We start from the raw sequence: 16,924 nt of genomic DNA, 5'->3' as shown, positions 1-16,924 counted from the left end.
GAGGACTAGCCATTCAGGGTATCAAAGCAAGTGCTCTGCCATAGAACAGAGCACAAGGTTTTGCATATATTAGTCATACAATAAATAGTTGTTGAAATCAATTGTGTAAGATTATTTGCATTACCACTATGTGGCTAAAATGATTAGTTCCATTATTTCATATACTTAACCATAGATAATAACAGTAACTGAAGTCACTGCTATACTGGATATTCATTTCTCTCTCAGTAGATCTCCATGTCTACCTATTTGTCTCCTTAAAAATTTGAGTTATCATTTAACAACCTGATAACTATATAATAAATATCACCAATGATTAGTTGTTTGTTCTCTAAATGCACCTTGGGGAATAATTTATTGTTTTATAATGAGAAAAGTTAAAAATTTGTTTGAAGACAAAAAATACTACCAAGTAAAATAGTTCATTAGGAAATCTTTTTTTAATTATTTTTATCATTTAATGCTTTATGCTTTATAGGTACAAATTCATTCTGAAGCAATGCTTCTGGAACTTTTAATTTGAATTTCCAACTGAATAATAGTTGGCATCAAAATTGTTCAGCTGTGTTATACAGTCTCCCTGTAAAGGAGAAAAATATTGCTTAAAGACAGGCCATCCCCCAAATTTTGTAGAACTGAAAGATCATCTCTTGATTGTTTCAGTCTTTGTCAAATTTGGGTTACGAATGCCCTGACTTTGTAGGTATGCAGGATATAAAACATGTGTATGTGTATTAAGTGTTATTCCAGTACACAATGTGTTTCTTCAGGTTAAATCTACACATTTCAATATGCATCGGTGTTGTTCTTAAAAATATGTAATCAAAGTTGAAAGATTCGATTTATCAAAATGTGCTGATAAATGATACAGTGGTAAATGCAAATTTCATGGTCAGTATTAAAAGACAAAAAAAAAGTCCTCTGCCATTGTCCATGTTTTATCTATTTTTAGAAACAGTAGAGGGGAAAATACACTCAGGAAAAAAAAAATGAAGCTTTACTGCAAAAGAAATGAATGCAAGAAATGGCACTTTAAGTAGTGAAGAGACATGAAGCATTGAAACTTCATAGCCTGCTAAGGAGCAACAGCTGTACCTAATTTCAACTTGACGTGCTTCAGATCTCATATTCATATAGGTATTTAATGATCCAAACATAATGGTCCTATATAGAATAATTACTTATATGAAGGAGCAAACTTCATACGCATTCCTTTCTAAATGATCCTTCAAGAGAAAAACTGCACTGGCTCTTTGAACAACGAATAGTCTCTCACCAATCCAAATGTTTGGGGCTAAATAGCTTATCTTTCAAGAGAGAATAATAATAGTGCTGAGGTTACTTCTTTTTGACAGACTCTTTCTGTCTTCCCCCTTCCCAGCACAGCCAGTACAATGAAAAAACGTAGAATGCCAAGCCGGTCATTAAGTCATACTGGTAGGTGGTTACAAGAAATATCAGAAACAAAAGGAAATAAGGTATTTTAGAGTTGGTGTATTTCGAAAGCAGAGATTCCCTTTGAGCTTGACTTTCCTGGGCAGGGAGATTGTCAGAATCAGGGCTCTCAGATTCCTTGTCTCCTGAAGAGCACAGTGATTGTCCAGAGTTTATTAATCCTTCTTTTTCATTCCTTGCCTCTTCCATGTTCTCAAAAGCTTCACTGATTAAAATTGTTGGCCCTAGAGATTTCTCCACACTGCATTCTCCTTGCTGGACAATCCGGCCTATACATCTTTCCCTCCTACTACCTGATGTCACTATTCTTGAACTTTTGGAAACTTCTTCAGGTGTAGACGCAGGATGATGGAGATTCTCAGCACCCTGGATTTCACTTGTTGGATTACAATTATATTTTGATTTAGAAGAAATAGATTGGAGAGTCATGGTAGTAATTGCATTCTCTATAGCAGTGGCTTGTTCATGAGATGGCAGTGAAGTTTTAACATGGTGATTAGAAATGTGAGAGCCATTCTGAGAAGCTCTATTAGTGTCCGAGTTTAAAGCAGAATGAATAATGGCATCTATATTCGTTTTCTTTGATAATTCTTGGATCTGCCCATGATCTCTATTTTCTGGAAATATTTTTTTGTCTGTTGGTAACATTCCCAAATGTAAATCTAGTTTTGAGGCTGCCTTTTGATAGTCTGTAATGACCTGTGAGGATTCTTCTACAGATGCTGTATTTCCAATGACACATTTCTTCCTGTCATTTGTCTCCCCAGGATTGTAAATAGATATGGTTTCTTCCTTCTCCATTTCATCTACATGTACATTACAAATACCTAAACATGATTCCTTTTCAAAATCATTGTCATAGATTACACCTACTGTATCTCGTTGACAAAGGGTATCATGTGAATCATCATTTCTCCCTTCATGTGGATCAAACGCTGTTTCCTTTACCTCGATGGGCCTGTCACTTCGTGCTGTCTCTTGAGGTAGCTTAGCAATTATTGCTTTTTCTCTAGCAGACATGCTTTCTAGAGTACTTTCTGATGTTGTCTTAATTATATAAGCTGTACCTGCTTCTGCTTTCTCAGTAATACCATGATCAGCTAGAGAAGACAGTTCACAGCTTGCTGTTTCTTGGCAGGTAAACAATTCTTCTGTAGGATTAGCTTTCAAATTCCTTGTATTATCTCTTTTTTCCCACATGTCTCCACAATCTGCTTGTTCTTTGGTCTGCTCTGTTATATTTGTCTTACTCTCTCTTGCTCTTCCCTGACTTTCCAGAACATTCCAACTTTGTTTATGCTGGGTGTTCTTATTTTGATCTTCGGGATTAATCCAAGCTGATTTTTCTTCTTCAACTTGGAAAAGATACTCATTCCTTAAAACATTTCTATTTCTTGGTAAACAAGCTTGACCAGGCATCCCTCCTAAAATAGTGCCTTCACTAGTCGAGAGATCAAGGTCTGAGGTTGTTAACACAGCTTCCTCCCAGCTTAGATTTGTTCTCGGTGAATGAAATATATCTGCTCTGATTGACTGGTCATGAATTGGGGTATCCTTACTCGGCAGAGCAGTTAGGTCTCTGTTACTGGCTCCCATCCCTTCCCCACTTATTTCAGAGTGGCTTATCTTCCTCTCTTGGTCATGTAAGATTGACTGTAAATCTTTGCTGTGTTTTTCATTAACACCTAAACATATTCTTTGCCCCTCCTCATTCTTACCATTGCCATAAGCTTTCTTGGAAGATCCTTTTTCTATAGACTCTTCTGAATGGAAATCCAAACGGAAATCACTTCTTAAACATTCCCAATCTTTTACTTCAGTTTGTTTAGCTTCTTCTTCAAGTTTTTGATTAAGGTTGTCTGCCATTAGTTGATCTGCAGAGGGACAAGATATTTGCACTCTGCCTCTCCCTTGGGCTGGATTAGCATTATTATCCAGTACTTCTTTGCTACCAATATGTACTTGCGCTAATTCATCACTACTAGTATTTCCCAATGATGGCTTGATTTCTCCCATATCTGAAGTAATTTCCTCTGAAGGTTGATAACTACACTTATTTCCTGAGGAATATTTTTCATTGTGGTAAAACTCTCCCTTTAAGGATCTTTCTGCTGATGAACTTGAAGACAAAGGCCTTTTAAACAAGTCAGTGTATACTTCATCATGGATTTGCTTCTTCTGTAACCCCTCAGCTTTATTTGGGAAATTGACTGTATTCTTTTCATCTCTGGAAGCAGTACTTCTTATTAAATGTTGATTTATCTTAAGGGATAAAAACACAAAAAATAATGATCAAATGATTTTAAATATACAAAACAAATTAGATAGGTTTCATTAACTTGGCTAGTAATTATCTGGTATATATCCTTGATTCATTTCATTTGTGGATTTTGCACAAATTGTGGAAGCTGGATGTTTTGGGGGGATCCATGTAGGCTATGACTTGGGAATGAGATTAATCAGAAAAGGGGCCAAAATTAATCACTCTCTTTCCTAGCTTCCAAATATCACATTGTATTATTCAACTATTCTTGCTTGTCATTGCACTTTCTCCTCACTTAGGATATACACATTGATAGCTCCATGCTAATCAATTAGAGAGCAGCTTCCTAGATGCCCCTTTCTGCATTTACACTTGCTGTAGGTGCCCCTATTACAGTTTCTCTTATTAATATGTTTTCTGCAAAGCCTCTGCAAACTATTAATAGCAAAACGTCACTCAAAGAAAAGTGAGGGAGTTAATGTCTCTGCAAATTCTGTTTTAATGACCCTCTGCCAACTGGTGCTCAAATGTATTTGAGCTCTTCAGTGATGCCAACTGTCAGGATTTAACAGTGAGATGCCTGTGTTTTTTTTTTTTTCCTCATAACTGACATTTGCATGATCTCAATAATTATATGCAAATCTTACGTTTTCCCCTTCTTCTCACATAAGGCTCATGTTACTTGTCAACTGCACAGCTGTCTTGTAAGCCAATGCCTGTGGGTTCCACAGATTTGGTTGTATTTCCATCTATTATAGAGCTTCATTGTTTTATGCATTAACATCAGCATGGAGCAAATTAGCATCTAAATTACAGCTCCCTATTCATTTATTGGATGTACAATCTCAGTAACTTCTAAACAAACTTTTATATTTGAGCCTGCTGATTGTAATGAGGTATATTGGTGAAGTATGTGATTTTTCAGGGCCCTTTCATTATATTCTGTGGTTTGAAAAAGATGGCGATGTTAACTTTCAGCTGGTGAGAATTCTCACAATGGATGACAACTTTGTAGTTTCTTAAAGTTGGAGCAAAGTAAATTGCATACTTTAGTGATGCAGCTTCCATATCACTATAGAAAGGGTGGAATGTGTGGGGAAAGAGGTGAGCTCCATTTCTTTTCTGTTTCAGCACTGACACTTGAAGAGGCAAATGTCATTTTAATCTTAGATGATTATGAATCCATGTATCCTAATGATATGAGCTCCAACCAAATACAGTAAAGGATAAATTGCATTATGTGACTCATTTACTTCTATTTCTTCCTTTGTGATAAAAATGCTATCTAAACCATCCCCCTAAAAATCCCAAATAGATTGAATGTTCACCAAGTGTGAAATTTATGATAACAAATTTAATACTAAATTGTACAGTTCTGAATTTGTTTCCTGTTTGAAAAATATGGCACAGGCTATTTTATCCTCATTTGGTAATTTAATACTTTCCAATGATATAGAGCTTAGAGATTCTCACAGATGTAAGTAAGTAAAAAAAAAAAAAAAAAAAGCTGCTAAATGCAAGAATCAGACTTGTAGAGCTGTACAGAACCCTAACAATCATCTAGTCCAGCCCTCTCATTTTATAGACGAGTTTATGATAAGTGTACACTTGTCACAAAGATTAGAAATGCACATCAGGATAGTACTACCTCTTCTGTAATTCCTACAAACTATTACTCAGAGCCACTGGTAAATAGGTAAGAAATGAATGTCATTAATTTACCATTGCAGAGACCGGAAGCAACATACTGAAATCAAAGTGCCTTGTTGATCAAACTAGAGATGCAAGGACAGAATAGGCTGCACTTTCACATTTGCAAATTATTTATTAGTTGAAGCTATTGAAAGGCAGGCATTGCAGCATCTTTGAAGCATAAATGGATTCATCTTCTCTAATACCGAGGCTAACAGAACACTTACCATCAAATCTAATTCTTTTTCATTATGTTCATCATGTTCTGTGTTTACATCTTTTACATTCTGATTACTGGTTTCCAAGTCTTGCTTGTCCTCATGAGAAAAAACAATTGTTGGGATATAGGTGTCTGAAAAGTTAAGATAATTGCACCTATGTAAGATTGTTATAATTGTAGGCTTTAACAAAATAAATATATTCTGTTTAAAAATTAAAGAAATATTACCTGTAATCTTTGAATTCTCAGAGTTATTCTCATCTGATGTTACCAATGATTCTTCTTTACTGTTAAGTTTAAAACAAAATGTTATACTTTTTTCTGGGACTATATTTCTAAGTATTTTTATAGAGGAGGAAATTCAAACCAATTACAAGCCAAACAAATATTATATAACCTTTCACATTTTCTTACATTACTTTGTATATTTTTAAATTAAATAGATCTCTTAGAATGATGCAATAATATATATTAGTTGTAGAAAAATGTAAAAATTATTTACACAATTCCATAATTCTAAATAAAATTATTTTACTCATATTAAAACACATAACCAAAGGAAAAATATATGTAAGTGTAGATTATTCCATCATTCATGAATTTAATCTTTGCAAGTGAAAAAAATTTTCTCTTCTTTTAACTTATGAAGTTTTATGAACTGACAGTCCATTTGTGGTCATTGAAATTACTTTCTAACGTTCCAGTTATTTTTTTGTGTTCCATTTTACTCAGAATTCTTCCAGTTGAACTGACATATTATTAACTCTCTCTCTCTAGAAAAGGAGAAAAAAAACAAACTTACTAGAAACTGAAAGGCAGCTAAATTTATATCCAGTTTAAAGAATTCATGTATCGCCAAAGGCCAATTTTACAACCAAGGCTTTAGATCATTCATATGGAAGCATACATTTTCTTTCTTTAAAATAATTCAGGTTATACTAGCTTTTCTCTCATATTCTGCATGCTTATTGAGAAAGATAAATACTATTTCCTTTCAAATGTAATCTGTTTGTAGGTGTATTTGTGGAATTATAAGAATTTAGATTTGTCCATGACACTCAGCAAGAAAAGAGTTAGTGAAGAGCTCACTTTGTGTATAGTTATGTCACAAGTCAGTCTATCAGAAATGATTGGCCCAGTCTCCCCATTTTCTTGTACTGTCTCAGCTGAATTTTCTCCTAGTGACTTTTCTCAATGACTTTTTTCTGCAATAAAAGAAATACAGAGAGTTCACAAGGGCTGATAAATTTGTGTAATAGAGCCTAGTTTTCGTTGCATGGACAATGTTGATTCAAATCCCTGGAAGGCTAATCTTGTTTCAGCAAATCACAAGAAAATTGCAAATTCTTCCATCTTGACCATGTAAGAAGTAATTCAGCTTTGTGTACATTTTATGATGCTTAATTTTAGCTTTACTAAGGTACTATTTGATACCTTGAAGTGGGCCCAGAAATGAAAATAATGTTTTTACCTAAGTATAATTTTATTAGAAAAATATTGTACTTCCAATAAGTGATACTGCTTTAATCTATAAATCTATATTGTTTATGAGGCCTATAATTATGCAAAGATTCAATTTTTGTGGAATCCAACTGCAAGCTGACACATTTTTCTTTCATAGAGTACATAGAAAATCTGTGTACTCTTAAAAATATATAAACCATTAAACAGCATTTAATTATCCCTTCTTTATCTTTAGTCCCATAGCAATGCTGAAAATCTCATTTGTAGAGGGAAAGATCATAACCATTTAAAGCTTTTTGTTTTTGCCTAAGCAAAATGCTATTAATCATTTTTCTTATTAAATTCTCTAAAATGCTTTAATTTTTAAAGTGATTGCATCAAAAGGAAAGAAACCTGCTTTTAGCTCACTTTGGGGATAAATAATTAGGTATCAAACCATGTATTATTATATTGACTTCTTACAAAAACATATAAATACAGAAATATAGGAAGGAAATCTTAGATTCAGGGGTAAATACAAGAAAGAGAACCTGAAATAGATGATATTTAAATGTTATATCAAATATATATTAAAAAATGAATAGAAAATGTGTAAGACTTCTACAGGGAAAAGAATAAAATTGTATCAATAAATATTAAAGACCTAGAAATTATTGAGAGATATACCATGTTCATAGATAGGAAGAAGATTGTGAAGATATTATCTCCCAATTTGATCTACAGATTCAATTCAATTCTTTTTTTTTTTTTTTTTTTGCAGTATGCAGGCCTCTCACTGTTGTGGCTTTTCCCGTTGCAGAGCACAGGCTCCGGACGCGCAGGCTCAGCAGCCATGGCTCACGGGCCCAGCCGCTCCGCGGCATGTGGGATCTTCCCGGACCGGGGCACGAACCCGTGTCCCCTGCATCAGCAGGCGGACTCTCAACCGCTGCGCCACCAGGGAAGCCCTCAATTCAATTCTAATCAAAATTTCAAAACATGTTTTCACAAAGGTTGAAAATATGATTCTAAAGAGAAGAATAAAGGACTGAAAATAGCTAGACTACTGAGAAATAGAAGGGTAGAGGAAACTGCTCTACCTAGTTTCAATAGTTCTTATGAGGATATAGTTATTAGGACAGTTATATTGGTACAGAGACAGGCAAGTATTGAGAGCTTAGTAACAGATCCCTACTTATATAGAACTTTGGTATATGACAAATATAGCATGTCACCAAGCAGGGAAATAAGGGACTTTTCAGTAAATGGAGATGGGGAAAGTGGCTACCCTCATGGAAAAAATATGAAATAGGTAAAACATATATTTGATAATCAATTCCACATGGATTAAGATCTTAAATGTCAAAAACCTTGAAATTCTTAGTAGAATATGTAAATATCTTTCAGACCTCAGAGTAGAAAATGTTTTCTTAAATAAGAAAAAAAAAGTGACTATAAAAAAGATTGTCAGTTTAGCTCTATTAAAATTAAAAAGTTTTGTTCATTGAAAGACATCTTTATAATAGAAAAATATAAATAAACTGGGAGAAGATGCTTATGTTATACAAAATCAACACAAAGTAAATATCAAGAATATATAAAGAACTTCTACAAATCAGTAAGAAAGCACAAACATTTCAATAGAATCAGGGGAGAGGAGCAGACATTTCACAGAAGAGAAAATACATATGGCCCATAAGCACATAAAGGATGGTCAGCATTATTAGAAAACAGAGAAATGCAAATCAAGATCACAAGGAGATGCTATCTTATACTTATTTAATTGGTAAAAATTGCTGTCAACTGCATAAATTGAACCAATCCAAATGCCTATCAGCAGAAGAGTAGATACAAAACTTGGAATACCACAAAAGAAATATTATAAAGCACTAAAAATTAATAAACTACAGAAACATACAACAATATGGATAAATCTTAGCAACATAATGTTGAATGAACAGTGCTGAAACATTACATCAGAGGAGGTTCTTTTTTATTGAGCTAAAACCTACTAAAATAATTTAAATATATTTATCAAGGAATACATATAATATAATATATAGAATATAACAAGAAAGGTTGATTTTCAAGATTATGGTTACATCAAGTGGGGTGTGTCAGAGGAAAGGAATGAGCAAAGGAAATGGTGAGAAATCGATTGTTTTGAGTGGTAGTTTTGCAGGTGTTTATTATTTAAAATATCTAAATGGTTAAATTCTAGTTTTAGATAATTTATTAAGACAGATGGGTTGCTGTCTGGCCAAAATTACATAATGTTTATAGATAAAATCCCACTCCAAAATCCAAAGTGTCTGTTATATGACCAATTACATTTAAAGGGTTTAATTAAAACCACTTCAGAAAATTTGAGGAAAAAGGCAAAGAACTTGATGGTTGATGAAGATAGGACCCACAACTATATACAGTTGTGGTATAAGTGAAATATGTTAGTGAATATTTCTAGTCTCCCCTTTATATTCCCTGAGTCCTTTTGGAGTAGGGGAGTTTCTTATTGATCTGTATTCCCAGTGGCTAATACATTACCTGACACATAATAGTGGCATAATAAATGCTGCTGAATAAATGCAGTGTCCTTTCTACTCTTCCCTTCTGTGCACCTCTTGTCAAAATTATCATAACAGGGCTTCCCTGGTGGAGCAGTGGTTGAGAGTCCGCCTGCCGATGCAGGGGACATGGGTTCGTGCCCCGGTCCGGGAAGATCCCAAGTGCCGCGGAGCGGCTGGGCCCGTGAGCCATGGCCGCTGAGCCTGCGCGTCCGGAGCCTGCGCTCCACAATGGGAGAGGCCCGCGTACCGCAAAAAAAAAAAAAAAAAAAATTATCATAACATTATTCTTCTTTCCTCATTTAAATTTATTTTCATAAAAGATTCTAATAAATTAAAATGTGCATGTTTTTGTGTGTCTTATGTTTACCTCCCACTCTAAAGCTAAAAGCAGTGCTTTTAATTATGGGTTTAAATAGCTAAACAAAAATTTTAAAATCTTCTAATATAAAGTTAGAAATTAAAAAGTCAAAAAGGTATGTAGTTTGTGGAGGGGTAGTTCATTTCTAGTGCACCTTAAATCATATAATATAGTCACTAGTATTATTTAATCATAAGAGGGGTCACTCATTCTTCTAATAGATATTTTGAATATCCACTATATGCCATAAGTTCTAATAAACACTGGGAAATCAAAGATGAATAATATATATGTAGCCTCTTACCTCAAGGAAGCTATAATGTTATGATGGAAATAGACACATCAACAGGCAATTATTATAATGTGATAAATATTATAATAAATAATGGGATATGATATTCTCTAGAGAAAAAATAACAAATGAGGAGAGCACTCAGTTGGAAGAATCAGGGAAGTTTTCACGAAGGAAGTAACATTCTAATTAGGTTTTAGGGGAAATAGGAGTTCCTCAAATAGAGAAAAATGGTAAGGTCATTTCAGGCAGAGAGAATAAGAAGTGCTCAAAGAAGTACAGGTAAGAAAGCACAAAAAGAAGAGAACCATCCAGGAACAATGAGATGTTCAGAGGGTTTGGACTGTGTTTTGAGGAAAGAATGCCAAAGAATAGAACTGGGGTTGGTTTGAGCCAGGTTTAAACGGCTTAGCATGCCAGGAAATGTGGGACTGAATTCTTTCTGTACTTTTAAACCAGTGCTCCCGTTGCAGGGGAGGGGAGTGGAGGAGTTAAACGGGAGAGAGATACCATCAGATTTACATTTAGAGACCAATCTCTGGAAGTACATTTAAGGATCTATTTTAGGAGAGCCTGGATGGGATGAGCCATAGTGAAGCAGGAAGACAAGTCAGGAGGCTCCTTCAATATTTCAGGCACAAATAATGACTGTTAAAGGTGATGGCAATGAGGAAAGAGAAAAGGAATCAAGTTTGAGTTAAACTTTTGATGTAGCATCAATGCGATTTGTTGATCAATTCCCTGAATGTAGATTTTAAAAATGCCTTCTTTCTGCCTGACCTTGGCTGTGTTCGTGAGATTTAGAAATCAAGTATTGCCCTTTCCAAGACCTAAGCAAGAGAGAGTTAAGTCTGGTGGTTAACCACGGCTCCTTCACTGTTAAGTCGGTAAGGTCTTGAATTAGTCTGCTGGCTGGTTTCTGATGTCTTGCACACTGGGTAATCTGCTTCTCAGGTGCCCATGTAGACACCTTTCAGCCTTTTCCTCTAATCTCTGGTACGTGTGCCTGGACAGTGCATCGGCAAGTTATACCTAGTTTCCTGGCTTTTATTCTAGTCAATTCATAGCGAAAAAGAGCAGAAAGACCTGGATTCAAATCACAGTCTTTCCTGTTATTTACCTTACTAAGTCACTTACTAGCCATGCAACCTCCTACAAGGTACTTAACCTCTCTGTATCTCATTTTTCTCCAAAATATTGCCTAGTCCTTACACAGGGCAATTATTTACCATAATTTTCAATATGCAGAAGTGTTTAATAAATGTATTATCACTACTGTTATTACCATTATTATTAGTGACATGTAGTAAATACCGCACTGATCATTAGTTCTATGCTGCCACAGTACCCGATTCCCGTGTTTCTCCTTTTACTTGGAATTATGTATATTTTTTAAAGTTTACTCCATTTTCTCATATCTTTAATTCACAAATTACTTATTTTTCCACAAGTTACTTTCAGGAGTAAAATTTGCAGCCCATGATGACATACTAGCTTATTAGTCTTTCTAAAGTATACTCTTATTATCAGGACCACCCTCCAAAGAAAGATCACTAGATCATCAGTGAAAGTAACTTTTTATTTAAAATACAAATACAGTGTGCATTTGAATGCAAATTCACACTTTCTGCTATTACCCAATTGATTTATTCACTGTCAGAATTTAGGCGCCCTGTTAATATTCTTGCAGTTTCTGGGTATGTGGCACTTATGCTTTTGGAGTTATGGTTAATTTTAACACTGTCAAAATGTAGTAGTTTTAGTATAAGTAATAATATCATTTTTCCTGGGTTTCTGTAATGCCATTGTGCTAAAAGCCCATATGTCTCTTAAAATATGAGTAAAACCTTTTCCACCCAGTCTAAGTCTGAAGTGATGGAATTACCCAACTAGTCAGGGTAAATGTGAGGATTAGGTTGTAGGTGGCAGAAATGTAACTCTGTTCCAAGAGGAATCAAAAAGTTGGCATAAAAAAAGGATCATTTCCAAAATGAGTCATGAATATTGCATTTGTGTCTCTTTAACACTGCTTGAAAGTACTCAGCATTGCCTAAAGAAAACTAACTTGGAATTCTTAGGCATCACCTCTCACTCTGATAAACAGCTAAAAAGTCAATATTGAACTCTTCAAGAAGACGTTAAGTGTGCCTTCTTACTTCGAAGCTTGTGCTCTCATTTGATTTCCTCTACCCACTCTCCCTAAATGAATGGAGAGATCTTAAGTTAAAAATATTATGTACCTCACTTGAAATTTTTTTAAAGACACTTAAGAAGAATATATCAGGATTGGCATTGCTAAGTGGATACTTACAGAAATACTGAAAAGGTTTTCCTGGAATAAATAATTACATATTGTGTACTGTTTATTTTCATAATTTTATGGTGATATTTCTCTAAAAATGGACTTTCTAGTATTCTGACATTTCATAGCCATGAATTGGAGGAGGGAGGAAAGCAGAAACTTGTACTTAATGAGAGGTAAAGTTCATAATACATTAACCAACTACTAGGGCTTAGTATCTATTCGTTTGGTGTTACAGTACCCATAGTCTTCTTTTGATCAGGAATAAAACCGAACAGAAGAGAAATATTTGATCAAAAGAGAGACAATTAGAGCACTAAATGTCTAATTGTGAACAGAAGTGTCTAAGGAAAAAGTTTAAAGGCATAATGCAAGAAGGAATCTAGGATGAAAAGATGAATTAAAATTCAGTTCCTTGATAATAATTCCACAGAGGAAAACAAAATGAAGACAGTTCTGCATTAATAACGGGGATTGAAAGAAGCAAGAAATAATCTCAAAGAAAAAACATCAAATATTTTAAATGGCTTCTGTTTCCTTTAGATGCTGAATCTGGAGACTAAGAACTAATATGGTAAAGAACATGGTTTTTGTGGGATTCCTCATCTTCAAAGTGAAAGCTCTGGATTAGATTAGGGATATCAAATACAATACTCTCATGCTGGCCTCTTTCTCTCGCACCCATGGCAAGCACTGATAACAGATCAAGGGACTTCCTAGCTGAGACCAGATTGAGCGCTGTGATCCTTCTCTATACAACCAGGCAGCTACTACCCCTTTATTTCTCAACCCCTTTATTGCTCAAAATGGAAACAATTTGCCTTTCTCAATTTTGACATTAAATCACATGCTTTCCAGTTTTAGGAGTTCCATATTTATGTAACTAATAATATTCCATAAATATAATTTTGAAATGTAATTTGGAAGTTTCTTAAATTTGTTTTCAAAAGATATAAATGCTAGTAGGATCAATAGAAATGACCATTAACTTTGCAATACAAAGATAAATTCTCAATTAAATCTTATGGTCAGCATTTCAAATTTAATACCTACAGAAATCCTACCCACACAATTTGTGAGCTAGACTTACATTATTTATAATGCAGATTATGCAATGATTTATTCCCAAATTATTTTACTGTGTCCAGGTAAAACCTTTCAAATAGTGGAACATTATCAATATCTACAAATGATTGGGATAAATGAATATATTGGATAATACATATGATATAAGTTAATTTATTACTTTTAAAATGTAAGCATAAACCACAGCAAACCACAAGCCCCTTGAGTAAAGTCTAGTGAACTGCTCAAGTATTCCAGTAACTAAGAACATATCACCACATTAGTGACCAGATGGTTTTATTGAGTCACTTTCCTGTTTTCCACAAACCTGAATTGCTATGTTCCTAAAAATCTTCTCTATTTCTTTTACTAAATTAGAACATTCCCTATTGCCTCAGTGCTTGATCTTGAAAATATATTGAAAACGATGGTATGATGCCTTCTTGATGCAGGAAATTTCAATAGCAGAGAAAGAAGCAACCAAAAAGCATAACCTGGGCTTCCCTGGTGGCGCAGTGGTTGATAGACCGCCTGCCGATGCAGGGGACACGGGTTCGTGCCCCGGTCCGGGAAGATCCCACATGCCGCAGAGCGGCTGGGCCTGTGAGCCACGGCCGCTGAGCCTGCGCGTCCGGAGACTGTGCTCCGCAACGGGAGAGGCCACGACAGTGAGAGGCCCGCGTACCGCCAAAAAAAAAAAAAAAAAAAAAAAAAAAAGCATAACCTTGTTGAAGAATTCTTTGGTAAGTTTCTTTTCCAAAGTTGCTTCATTTCCTAACTCTTTGTCTTCTGCCAAGGATTGCTGTTTTCAAATCTGCTTTGTCATGTCAAAGCAGTGGGTGCGATTTTTTCTTGCTCACCCACCCCACAGAAATCAGGGAGAAAACATTATTTGGATTTAATTCTGTGATTGAATCTGGGCATCATGTGCAATTTTGTAGAGATGGGATCTCCTTAGAGTGTCTTCTAAAGGAGTACTAAATTGTGAGAATCTAGTGCTTAATTAAGTCAAACCTTGGAGGTTCACGTATGAACAACAACAAAAATTGCAGGTTGCTTTGGGAGAGACATAATTACAAGCAGAATCCGTGAATTTTCAGTGAAAGAAGAGTTATAGGTAAACCTGGCCCAAAGGACTTCTCTGCCACAATCTGCCAATTATATTCTACCAAGAGAGAAATGTAAATGTTTTTAAGTGATGGATACTGGAAAAACTAAAGAATGTACATCAGACAGATATCAGAAAAGAATTCTTAACTTTATTGGTCTAAAGTCCTTATTTTACCTGAGTTCTTAATGGAAGTAATTGTTATCCGTGGAGCATGTGGGTGACAGAAAAATTAGTCATTGTCCAGCTGAGACTCTTACTACTTCAGAATTCTGACATTCTGATTCTCCACAATTCCCCTACAAAGTGATTTCTAAGAACTTTATACAGCATCCAACTTTTGAAAATTATCAGAGAATTGTTAATATCTATTTTTTCCTAAGGATACTAATTTTCAGGCATTATTTCCTTCATAAAGATATTGATTTGTTTGTGTTCGTGTAAAAAGTCATTATCACAAAATCATGACTATGAGCTAACTAACTGCAATTAAGGAAATCCTGATTAAACATGTTTTCTCTGTGAAATCTACATGTAAGTATCACCTAAGATATTTGGTCTGTTAAATACTGAGATTTGACATCCAAGCTCTACAGAATTTGTATTAAATATTGTTTTGAAAACTGTTTTAAGGAAAGGTAATTTAAAATGTAAATTGATATTCCCAGTGTATGTGTGGAAAGGTTGTATTTGGAAGGGCTAGGAGCGGGAAGGAAAACAAAGGAGCATGAGACTTACAAACTGAAATCAAATCATTCGGAAGTGACACTTCTCAAAAGGATCTGTTGCCCAGCTGAGGGTGGCAGCCACTCCCCTGAGCACCTGTGCCCTCTATTGTTCCCCAAGATAGTAAAGTTTACATGGGGTTGTTCGTTTTGTTTTTTCTTTAATGGGGAACAAAGTGCCAAACTTCTCCAACTCTTTCCGCAGCTTTTCTCCTCTTCCTGGCTCTTGACAGAGAATTTCAAGCATGTATCAATACTCTTCCCCTTATCTGGAGAGTAAATCAGATGAAATGATGTATAATTCAGTAAAATATTGGTAAAGCAGTTCTTCAGTGTTTCGTATAGGAGATGGTAGGTTTTATGTTCATAAGAAAAATCACCAAGTATCTTAAATATAATAATTAGGGCCAACAAAAGTCAGGGCATGCCAAATCAAGTTAGAAATGTTAAAGTACTGCCTTCCTGTTATTGCTTGTAATTAAATGTTAAAATTAAAAGTTATGAAATCATTTTTTCAAAATCCTAGGACCTTTTATTTATGGCTATGCAATTAATAAACGTATTTTCTCTAAATTTAAAATTCTTTTATATTTAAAATTTTTTAATATTATCAGCTACTGCTTTTTAGTTTTAATAAGTGTTTAGTAACCTCTATCATATGAAATCCAGTGGAATTCATTTCCATTTTCAAGAAATTCAGTTTCACAAACATTTTTAAACTACCTACTCTACTTATGCTAATCACAGCATAAATTGATATATCAGGGAAAAGAGAAATATGGTAAATTGGGTTGGATGGTTTGTGTTAAATTCCAAATAAGAACCCTATTATCAAACTGGATTTGTATTTAACTGCATCTGAAAAGTTTTCTAGGCAGACTCAGGAAGTCTTAAAGCATTATTTCTAAATTTAATGCTTTTGTGAACTTACGTCACACATTAAAATCATCTTAATGCACCTTTTTGTCGAATCTTCACAATAGGATTACAAAAGGAAGGGAGGAGAGGATACATTTAAAAAGCAAATGAAAAAGAACTCAGTGGAAGCCTATTAGGCTACCTGTTGATGAGCCTGTAAGAGAGTCATTAATATGCGGATCATTGACATGATAGGCCATAATGACTCCTCCAGGGACACTCATTCTATTGTGTCAGAGACTAGTTAGGGATTCATTAACGTGAAGACTCGTGACTTCTTAATATGCAAATTATTAATGCAATGCACTGAGGCATACTCACAAATGTCCACATCTTGTGTTACAGGTTTTCTTTGCCAGCCCTTCACCCACACCTTTTGTGAATTAGTATTTTCTTTCTGTCCTCTTGCGGATTTCTTCACAAAAGATTCTGCACTCCTGTGGAATCTACCACTTCATATTCAAAGACCTCCTCCCCTTCAGCCCACATTTCTTTGATTTAAGGCAGGTTTATATA

General features: G+C 34.8%; 1 protein-coding gene across 1 annotated transcript in view; it reads right to left on the bottom strand.

Moving 5' to 3' along the window:
* Nucleotides 1-344: 344 nt before the first annotated feature.
* The window catches only part of PPP1R3A (protein phosphatase 1 regulatory subunit 3A), a 37,319-nt gene continuing 20,739 nt past the window's right edge, over nucleotides 345-16,924 (bottom strand). The window contains exons 2-4 of the mRNA XM_032643575.1: nucleotides 5,859-5,917; nucleotides 5,638-5,762; nucleotides 345-3,717 (exon numbers count right to left, since the gene is read on the bottom strand). Coding sequence (XP_032499466.1) covers nucleotides 1,339-3,717; nucleotides 5,638-5,762; nucleotides 5,859-5,917 — 2,563 coding nt within the window. The 3' untranslated portion in view covers nucleotides 345-1,338. The remainder of the gene's footprint in view (nucleotides 3,718-5,637; nucleotides 5,763-5,858; nucleotides 5,918-16,924) is intronic.

The sequence above is a fragment of the Phocoena sinus genome, chromosome 9, assembly GCF_008692025.1.
Source record: "Phocoena sinus isolate mPhoSin1 chromosome 9, mPhoSin1.pri, whole genome shotgun sequence".
Classification (NCBI taxonomy): Eukaryota; Metazoa; Chordata; class Mammalia; order Artiodactyla; family Phocoenidae; genus Phocoena; species Phocoena sinus.
This window is presented reverse-complemented; position numbering and strand designations above follow the sequence as displayed.